Here is a 10947-nt window from a genome sequence, read left to right as displayed (position 1 = left end):
ACGCGATGGCACAAAATAAAAAAATAAATGAAAAAATAAAACAACCGAAGCGGCATCACTTAGTACTTACTCAAGTAACACCATGAATTGATTTGGAGTCCCGTCTCGAATGATGCGAACATGTTGAATGGTCGAATGGCATGGTGCAACAAAATTCAGAATATCATGACAATTGAGGGTGGCTGGTACGGCCAATAAACACAGCATTTTCGATACACCGTCAGTAACTTCGGTTCGTTCACTGCAAAAAAAAAAAAAAAAAAACATTTTACGTAAACGATTGTTCATATAGCTTGTGAACGCGATATAATTTGCTGTGTCATCCATTGTCACAAAACAATTTTATTATCCACACAATAAACTTACTTTTTCTTATAAATGTGTATGATGCCTTTGGTGACTTCAACAAATGGATTGCCGGAGAAAAAACCTTTTTCGTCGATGGTAATTTTAATTTCTTCCGTCATCGGTGTTGTTTCACGCGAACCGGACGGTAAAATTCCCTTTTCATCATTGACACCGTTGTCCTTTTGTTTATTAGAAAAATTTTCGACGATAATTTTTCTCGGTTGTCGTTGATCATTGTGTGGATTTTGTCGCAGACAAACTGCTGCCGCACCTTCACTATCTAAAAACCGATGAACGGACATTTTTTTTTCTCTCGTCTGTCGACACTAACAACGCAATTAAGAAAGGTGGTACTTACTGTTTGTGCCGTCCATAGCCGCCGATAAATCAATTTCGAATTTAATATGACACAACGAAACAAAAATGGACATTTGAAACGTAATAAATTTACCGTTTCTCGTTCTGTAGTCTTTCTTTTTTCTTTCGTGTATTTGTGCTAGACTTTTCGTTTTGTGCTTACATACAAGTACACTTTGTATGTGCGTATGAGTAATGAGTGGTAGAAAAACTAAAAATAAAAAATAATTTGAACTGGAAAATTAGCTGTGATTTCCCATACAACAACGTCGAACCACACACAATGAGTGTTTTTATTTAATTAGTCACTTGTTTTCAATGTAATGATTTTGATGTTTACATTTGTGCAGCAATTTTTCTTGCTATCAAACATTTATGATGTGTTGAAATCATCGAATCGGATGACGTTTTTGCGTTGTAGTTGTACATTGTTTTGGTTGAATGACAGTACGAACCAATGTGAATTCGAGATTGTCAAATTGTCAAATCGACTTTGGAGTGAAGTCATTGAATCCCTTTCAATTAAAAGGCAGCAGTTTATCAATTAATTCAAATTAATTTCACAAAAAGAAAGATTTATTCGATTTTTTTTTTTTCATTTTCATATTTTTACATGAAATATTCTTAATTATTTTGACTGTATTTCGTGCTTCAATGGAGAATGTTTTTACGGCGTAGAATCAACGTAGTAATTTCTTCCAATAGATGGCGCCACTTGTGATATATGAATAGGCTCACTCAAACCGCTCACTTTAATTCAAAGCAAAGTTAACTTTTCAGCGGTTTAGACAATTTTCTCTATCCATTGATATCAACATTTCACTTTCAAGTTGTGATTTCCGACCTGTTCTCTTCAAAAATTGTCTGTCGCTAATCAAAATTATTTATTCAAAGTACACTTTGTAAATTAAACACCGAAATATGATTTCACGTGTAATTTCTAAATCCGATGTTGCTTTTTTTATTCGAGTACATGTAAATATCCATATAAAATACGACTTATGAACTGAAAATCCAGTTTTTCGAGAGTATTTGGTGATTTCCGAGTAGTGTGAGTCTATAAGTTTTTCTAATTTCTAATTGCGGGCGGAATTTATGCTGGATCAGTGAAGATAATTGAACATATTTGCTTATTCGGTGCATCTAACGAAAATCATCGTGAAAAGTTTGAGATGTATTTATCATTCGTGACACCATGAACACATTGCCGGCACTTTCCAACTAGAAAAAAGAGATTTTTTTTATTTTCATTCAAAATGATGACGTTTAAAGTAATAATGAACCTCTTGTAAGGAGAGTTTCTGGTCTTTGTTGAGGTCGGCGATATTAAATAGAATAGCCGCCTCTTGAAGAGCATGTCTTGGATGCTTTGGACTAACATACGTTAATAGTTCCGAACGATCGGCAACTCCATCATGATTTTTATCAATCAATCGCTTAAATTCCTCTTGTCGCTGGAATGTATTTTTTTCAATCATGTATTGACGCCATTTATCGTCCAAATCATCGGCAACTACATTGGAAAATTCATCCATTGTCAAATGGTCATCGCCGTCTTCATCAAATTGACGCAATAGATCATCGACCAGACTCAATAGATTTGCAGCACTTGATTCTGAATCGAAATTTTATATCATTAAATATTCTACTTGTTAAGAAAGTTGATCAAATCAAGACATTGATATCACCTGGATGTTTGAATGCCAAAAATTCGTCAAGTGTCAAAAAGAATGTATCGGTTCGTGCTGCTTCATTCCACAGTGCTTTATCACGTATTAACAAATCCTTGGTATTTCTATCTAAATTTGAGTTTCTTTTGCGGTCGATTTGTTGAATGAATGCGTCGTCATAGCCTAATTGCTTTAAGAAATACGTGTAATATTCATCCCATGTGATGAGACCGTTTCGGGGCGATTGATCAATTTCGGAAAATATTATTGGATTATTTCGAATTGATGCTTCGATATGGGTGCGTATTCGACGATTTATGTATCTGGCCAATTCTTGCAGTGATAATGCATCGTCTCCATCCAAATCAGCCCTGGAAAGGAGAAAATCAGTTTCAAACGTTTTTTATATATTTGGAAATACATTGAGCGATTAAGGCAAAAAAAAAAAACAAATATGTGAAAGATTCGTGGGAAAATCATCACTTTTGGCATATAATGGAATGAAAATAATAAATGCATGTACGAATTTTCACACCAAATGTTTTTTTTGCACTTAATCGAACATTCACAATTTAATGGAAGTTTTATATTGTAATCGTTTTTTTTTATATTAGTTAAACGCGTTGATTGAATTCAATTTTTCTCAATATTAGTTAAAAGTGTTCTTTCAACATGATTCCATCTCTGAATTTTTTGCATAATCCGTCGTACAAAATCGGCTTGCGGTATATTCTCCTTCAATTCGTATCATTTTGTTTCCATTTCTCCGTTGTTTACTTTCACCGCGATGCATGTTTTGTTGCATGCGCGTCATCATCATCACTTGCACTTACTTTTTGAATGCGTCCCGTAGAATGTCGCTGCGATTGATGGCAGTCGGTAGGTCGCGAGCTCGTTGCAATAGTTTTTGTTCATTTTGGCCCAAACCGTTGGCATCATCATCCAAATAAGCGATATCGTTCACGCGGTCGTTGTGTTCAATTCGGCCAATTTTATGTGACGACGACGATTTTAATGGGAACGATATGCTGAGCACAACCATTATAAACAAAACATAAAGGCAAACGGTCACAGTCATTGTTGTTGACCATTTTGGCATTGATTTTAGCAATTTGGTCAGTCTATTTATGGGAATCTTCATTCTCTTATTATTTAAACACTTTTAACTTTTAATAATCACAAAACATAAAAATAAATCAATAGTAACAATGTCGTTTGTGTCACTGTTTCATTTGTAATGCTCGCTGTTAACCTGCGGCAATAAAAATGCACGTAACTGGAACACGGTCCACATTTGATGCACAAAATGCAACTTTCTAACTTTTTTTTAATATCGTATCGAACAAGTAGATCGACTTGTTTAAAGGTCACAAAATTTTTGAATTTTAGTTTTTTTGGTCAAATAAAAAATATAAAAAAATCAGCGAATTGAACGAAAAGAAATATCACAAGCAAATGAAAGTAAAACTAGATTCAACTAATCAGCTTCAAACTCCATATATTCACTACTTCACTATTCATTTTGAGACCAGACAATGTTATCGACGTTGCGGCGACGATGGTGGTGGAGGAGCTGATGAATGGCAACGTTGTTGTAGTTGTGTATGTGCCGCTGTGAGCGCGCATTCACTTTTACCTTTTCGGAAATGGATTTGTTTTTGTTGTGTGTACCTACAAATTTGCAACACATACATGCTCTCTATCTGTCTTTCTGCGTGATTGCTTGCTTGCACCCGTTACCATATAAGATGTGCTTATGTTTGGGTTTGCGATTTGTCGCGTGTGTACACACGACGGCAACCAACGTACGGTTTGTGGTTTTGATCATATAATCTTTACTTTTATGTACATATGCTTTCATTCCCCACCATTCTGACTACATTCAATACAGTTTATCCATTCGCACGGTGCTCGTGTTATTTGCATTGAATAGTTTGCAAAATTTTGTGACGCAAAACATGGATTATTAGTTTATTAAGTTAATTCACCGGGGAATGAACGCTTTACAGATTTTGATGCTTTTCATCATGATTATTATATTTTGAGGAGGTTTCTTTACTGAAAATAGTAGCTACTTAGCTGTGAGAGTCAAAGGTGAGAGCGTTTGGAAATTAAATATAAAAAACAGAAAATATTAAAATTATTTCCGTCGAAGAAAAGAGAAAAAGTAAATTCGAGTAATTGGTGTTACCGATTTTGAAGCAGATCCACACTTGAAATCTCTTTGGAAAGAGGTTAATGATAATTATAGATATTTTCTACAGTTTCGACGCGATTCTGATTTCGAATGATTTTTGATAATTGGTTCAAAGTAGATTGAATAAATTGTTTAGATTTTTTATTTATTTTCCATGAGAATTGATGAAGAATTTCAGGATCAGGACACAATTTTGAATTATGGTGATTATCACTGTAATTTTGATTATTATGTTCCGAAGTATTTTCGGCAAAAATTACCCATCAGAAAAGAAATTCTCTATATATTCAAAAGCAACTAGTTTTAACCAGCTCTTTTGAGAATTTATTTTGTATAGTTATCATTCCATGTTGAAATTAATAAAATATCGCGCGAAAAGTTAATAATATATTCTTTTTCTTCAATCATTTCTTCTAATAACCGGTGTGCAAAATTACTGACTGACTAGTCAGTTAACTGGTTTGGGACGTTTCTGGCTTAAGCCAACTGAGATTGAAATCATTTAAAGTTGGTTTGCTTGATTTGTCGGACGATTGCAGTAGAGAAAAATATAACTCAAATCAACTTCAATCACAGTTGGCTATAGTCATCTAACGTCCCAAATTAGTCGTCTGTTTAATATCAGAAAAATAGACTACTAAAGACTAGGTCGACGGTTTTAGTTAACAAAATTCATTTTCAGTTGAATGCAGCTAGTGAGTCAGTCACTTTTCACACGAGAATGTTTTCATAAAACATAAAAAACTTTGTTGAAACAAAAAACTCTTACATTTTTCATTATATTTCAATTCAAAATTGGTAAAGATAGTAAAAACTGAAATTCCTGTATTTTCTCGTTAAGGAGTCGAATACATGCCTGGCGTACTTACTTGTATAAGCACATTTTTACAGTTACATGCATTAGATTTTTTGCAGATATTGATTATAAAATACTTGATTAATTTGAGTGCTCACAACAATGTTATTACTTTTACTTTTCCGCAGTGTGAGAAAAAAAAAAACTAATGGTAAGAAGTGACTAAACTTCAAACTGCTGGCCAAAAACTATATATAACATTTTTGTCAATTAGCTAAACAATTTTAAGAGATTTACGTGTATTTTAATTAAATTCAAAAGAATAATCTTTTGAATTAGCTAAACTAAGAAAGCATCCGTTAAAATGTACTAACTAAGTCTTAACAACGGCAATTGATTTCACAAACTAGTGAAAATGATGGATTAATGATTCGCCATTTTAATTTGAATTATTACGAACCAACCGTTCGTCATTTCTCTAACTGAAAAGCGACTCAAGGAGTTGTGTCTGAATTATTTAGTTGTCATAGTCTTGAAGGCCTAGAAACATACAACAATAAAAACAAAATAATAATAATGATGGATTTTACTTACCATATAGTATGTGAGCCCGGCCTTGAAGAACTGAAATGTTGAGCACACTCATTTAAACCAAATATTCATGAATATTTACCAATTTTACTGGATTTGATTCTATGCATCTTAACTTACATTGGTGAACGTTTCTAAATTCAACACGGCCACGCCAAAACCATTATAGAATATACTCTTCTGCGTATTTCCAACCATAATGATAAAATATTTCTGCAAACGAACAGAAAGTTCTGGCCAATCTGATTCGTACAATGCATCAGACATGCCCTCAAAGCTTTGTGTAGCCAACTTTCCGAAGTAACAAAATAAAAATAAATTGGCCACACCAACCAATCCGCAAGACACCAATAAGCCCACGCTAAAGTCAAATCGTTTGAGTTGCTGGAATTTTACACAAGATATCTATAAAAAAATCCACGGGAAAAATGAATGAAATCTACCAAGTCAAGTTGAAAAACAACACATGTCATTGAGATCATGCTGCAAATCAATTGAATTAATATAAAAGAGCTGTACACATTGGCCGATTCCAAAAACCATCTGAAAGATATATGAAACAATTTGATACAAAGGGAAAGATCAAGGCATCGTCAAACTTACTCTTTGACCACAATATGAAAACGAACCAAATTGCATACAATGTCATTGGCATGCTTTTCGTCTCTTATTAGCTCCAATTTACGCGTTGAATGACGGAATATATATAGAAATGCCTCATGATGCCAACTCATTGACATGAATAAACAAAGCACAGAACCAGTAGCAACGATGAACACTTCACACAAAAATGTACCATAGAAGACTTCGGCAAGGTAACCAAATAGGGTTGATTGTTTCCACGGTAATCTAGAACAGAATTCAGTAAAGACGAAGTCGAATGTATAATGCATCGATTTTTTACTTTTTCGCACACACCTAGTGCGAAAGGGAAAAGTATTTTTGGTAGACACAGATTTATTTGAGATTATTATCGGAGAAAAAAAATACACTAACAAAACTTTAAATGGATGATAAAGATATTTGACGTCAAAACCTTGACCTCTCTTCCAGCATAAAATGGCTGGAAATGCACACATCGATACATTGTTTACCAAGTAGCCGAAAACGGCGAATTTGAAGAAAAAGCTCCACACCCATTCACTTTTTGTGTTTGCGGCCACCAAATACCGGAAATGGTCCTTTTTTTCGTCTGAATATCAACAGAAAAGAACATGTAGTGATATTCATTAATGATGCTTCTAATTTTAAGGGGTACTTACTCGCCGCATAAATCGCCGACAAATGATCAAAAATGTCGGTTTTAATTTTATTTTGCAGAAGACAGGCTGCGATTTGAATATAAACGATGGCAGAATGTGCAACGATATGCAGAAGTGCATATAAACACAGTTCCAAATCGGTTTTCACAAACGTATAAATGAAAGCACCCGCACAAAATACAGCACTTAAATTTACGACAAACGTTATGAATGTGTAAGTGATATAGGCCAACTTCATGATCCAAGTTGTACCCTCTTCGAAGGGATACATACACAGCCAAGTTAAGACCTTTTTATTCATCACCATTGGTTCCATCACTGCCAGTTTTTTTTTTAAATAATTTCAGCGATATTTATTGATACCAAAATTTACTTTCACACTGAAATATTTTTTGCATCGGCTGTAATAAGAGAGGAATATGAACTGATGTAAATTTTAATTTGTCACCCCTTTTATATGATTTTCTGTCTTTTGGAAATTAGGTCACTTGTTCTATTTATTTCATCAAACATTCTTTTGCATTGTCAAAGAAAACTTTCATTCAAAGAATCATAATCGATTTGTGCTTCATATTCGATTGGATTTATAAACTACCAATGAAGAAACCTGCCAATTAATCAATTAACGTGATTTTGCATGTAAAATGAAATTGACTTTGTATAGAAAAGGGAATTTTATAACACACAAAACAATTTTCCAATCAAACCATTTTACAGTTAGCAAAGTGCATATTCTCTTTTGGACAGTTTGTTGTAATGATAATTTGGTTTTCAATTGTACAAACTAGATTTTTAAAAACTGGACTAAAGAGTTTTGTATAAATTAGTAGTTTTGATTTCGGTAGTTTTCTACCCTATTTCTGAAATGATATACTTGATCATATATACGTATGCCATATGAAATGCCGTTAAATTTTGAAGATTTACTACCAAAAAAGACACTCAACTGTTTATTTCTCACGATTCGAAATTCCGTAATGGTAAAAAATATCAATTAGTTTTGTGATTTCGTTCAATGGTTTGAAATATGCATTTTTTATGAAGGACAAACAGTTGAGATCCATTGAAATGAATCTATCTACCGATAGATTTTTTTATGTGCTGAGAAGTTCGTCATCATAACATAAACAAAACCACTGAAACACGCAATGTTTATAATTGCTTCATTTTACTTTTCCTCACACCTTGTGTGGGAAAGGTAGTTTAAGTTAAAGCATTAATTTTCCGAAAAACATTTTATTTTCAACAACTACGGAAGAAATATATTTTCATGAATTTCCAATATTTTCTCATTGTTTTGATTGAATTTCGAGGTCTCTTATGGGTGAAATTTTACGAAATTTACCTGATTACTATGATGTTCTACACCAAAATATTAATTAAAAGCGCGCGTATCGCATATCGTAGCACAAAATCTTGGAGTTTATTTAAAATGCGACAAATATTTCAAGTGAAAAGAAAACACAGCACGTTCTTAATTATTCAAAATTTGTTTTGAACATTAGTGGATAATTTTCAGAAGTTGATTAGAACTAAGCCGATGAGAAATAAACATCATGAAAATGAGAGTTTCAAGAGAAACATTTAAATATTTATGTTCACAACTCTTCGAAAAATTTACCCCAAAAGTAACTCTATTTATCATCACATTTAGTTTAACGAAGAAAGAGAATCGATCATGAAGCCGTTGTTGAAAAATCAGCAAGTCTTAAAGTGGTTTTGTGTGTATCCAGTTGACGAAACGATTGAAAAATGGGATAGGTTTTGGTGCATCACTGCAACATCGTGCATTTTTATGACGCATTATTGTTCTCTAATGGCCGGAATTGCATTTTTCATGAAATTTATGTCAAATGACCTGGAAAAATCGTTGTACTCTCTGGTTAACATTTTTGGAACAATATCAATTCTCTATATAATTTCGGTTTTATTGCTACAAAGCCACAAAATTGCTGCAATTTTTCAGAATTTATCAAATATTTACAACGCAAGTAAAGATCATTCATTTTCATATTATTTAATAGAAATGTGTCCGTAAGAATAAAAATGGCAATACAAAAACGGAATCTAGAACGCTACATAATTTTTTTCGTATGGAATTATACTATGTAAAAAAATGTATGTAACGTTCTTCAGATTCCGTTTATGTATTTCCGTTTTTATTCTTACGGACACAAATGTATATCATCCAGATAAGAATGGTGACTTTTTTGGGATTTTAATCAAAGTAAATAATCAAAGCGACAAGATGTGGCGAATTTACTTCAAGTATATAATGCTAGGATTTGGTATGAGTGTAATTGTGATGGCAACAGCTTCGATATCACTTTCCTTCATTATGCGTGGTTATTTCGACGTAACGTACGCTTATCGGGTTTTTAATTTCATGTAAGAATAATCGCATCATAGTTTATTGTTCGAGTGAAAAAGACGTGTCATTTTATGTAGTTTGCCTTGGAGTCAAAAAACGACAATTGGATTCACTGGCGAAATCTGTTTTTCACTAATTGTGGCTGAATGTTATTTCATTACAAATGGTTCGATTCTTTTACTCTTCATTTCATTGTGTTTACATCATCGAGGATTTTCAAGCATTTTTCGACATATACTGAGCACATTTAATAGCGTCAGTGATGTTCAGGTTAATAAGAAGGCTATTAGCGATCTAGTTGAATTTCATGTATCGGTTAGAACGTAAGTTGAACATTTGATTATTTTCAGATCATTCAAAGCGTTCAAATCTTCATTGGAAATTGTTATTTTAGATTTTTCTTGCAATCAGCAGAAATGCTCAGTCCTTTTATTTTGGTGGAGCTATTAAGCAGTATGATAGCACTGGCCTGTCTATTATTTCAATTGGATTTAGTAATTTTAAATTTAAATCGTTGTTTATTCAGTTTGCTGAACTAGTTTTCTTTCTTAATTATTAGCAATTGAAACATCCGGATTTTGTCATAATAGCAATAATCTTGTTAATTGGAGTTGCTTTGTCGAACATATTCGTGTTCTGTTTCTTTGGATCAATGGCCACCGAAAGTTATGAGAACATGGCCAACCATTTGTACGAATCAAAATGGCAGGAATATCCGACTAAATTACAAAGAAATTTCATTTTGATATTGGCAGTTTCACAAAAACCAATCCATTACTCAGGATTTGGCTTAACCATCTTGAATTTGAATACATTTTGCAAGGTTAGAAAGGCTGGAAAAAACATCATAAGACAACATTTTTTGTAAATGAAATATTTTTAATCGTTACAGGCTATCAAAACTGTATCTACTTTCTACATGCTCTTTAAAACTTTAACAAAGGACTAACAGCTTTCTTTTTTAATTCTATAAAACGACATATAATTATTCTCTTATCAAAATACATAATATTGTCAGATTTGAAGAAATTTCAATGAGTATTGTGTAAATGACGTTTGCACTGGCTATTTTTTTCACACAAAAATAATATTCTGAGAGTTTAACGAAATTTCAATGCATATTAGGGGTACCTCCCGAGCAAAATTTTGGATTTTTCGCTCAAAAACGAAAATTTTGTATGGGAAGTACCTTTAATATGCAATGAAATTTCTTCAAATTTGCCGAGATTATGTAGTTTGGCAAGAAAATGAGATTTACAAGTTTTCAATGTAATTAAATTACTGTAACTACCCAAGTCAGTATAATACACTTTTCGAAGAGTGTACACGCTCTTCTCACACTCTTCGTATAGTTT

General features: G+C 32.9%; 3 protein-coding genes across 3 annotated transcripts in view; all 3 read right to left on the bottom strand.

Moving 5' to 3' along the window:
• LOC116348027 (BRCA1-associated protein) overlaps positions 1 to 1110 on the bottom strand; it is a 7048-nt gene extending 5938 nt beyond the window's left edge. Inside the window, exons 1-3 of the mRNA XM_031778877.1 lie at positions 707 to 1110; positions 367 to 628; positions 71 to 241 (exon numbers count right to left, since the gene is read on the bottom strand). Coding sequence (XP_031634737.1) covers positions 71 to 241; positions 367 to 628; positions 707 to 779 — 506 coding nt within the window. The 5' untranslated portion in view covers positions 780 to 1110. The remainder of the gene's footprint in view (positions 1 to 70; positions 242 to 366; positions 629 to 706) is intronic.
• Positions 1111 to 1627: 517 nt separating this feature from the next.
• LOC116348050 (45 kDa calcium-binding protein) lies at positions 1628 to 3848 on the bottom strand. The gene is made up of 4 exons (XM_031778902.1): positions 3209 to 3848; positions 2394 to 2746; positions 1989 to 2320; positions 1628 to 1926 (listed from the first exon to the last, which is right to left on the bottom strand). The coding sequence occupies exons 1-4, from the start codon at positions 3514 to 3516 to the stop codon at positions 1849 to 1851; spliced, it is 1071 nt and encodes a 356-aa protein (XP_031634762.1). The 5' UTR covers positions 3517 to 3848; the 3' UTR covers positions 1628 to 1848.
• Positions 3849 to 6070: 2222 nt separating this feature from the next.
• LOC116348026 (odorant receptor 42b-like) lies at positions 6071 to 7459 on the bottom strand. The gene is made up of 5 exons (XM_031778876.1): positions 7222 to 7459; positions 6956 to 7151; positions 6563 to 6808; positions 6403 to 6502; positions 6071 to 6343 (listed from the first exon to the last, which is right to left on the bottom strand). Exons 1-5 carry the CDS (start codon positions 7457 to 7459, stop codon positions 6071 to 6073), a joined length of 1053 nt encoding a protein of 350 aa, XP_031634736.1.
• Between the last annotated feature and the right edge of the window lie 3488 nt (positions 7460 to 10947).

This window comes from Contarinia nasturtii, unplaced genomic scaffold (assembly GCF_009176525.2).
Source record: "Contarinia nasturtii isolate CC-2019 unplaced genomic scaffold, AAFC_CNas_1.1 Cnas_scaffold_2229, whole genome shotgun sequence".
Classification (NCBI taxonomy): domain Eukaryota; kingdom Metazoa; phylum Arthropoda; class Insecta; order Diptera; family Cecidomyiidae; genus Contarinia; species Contarinia nasturtii.
This window is presented reverse-complemented; position numbering and strand designations above follow the sequence as displayed.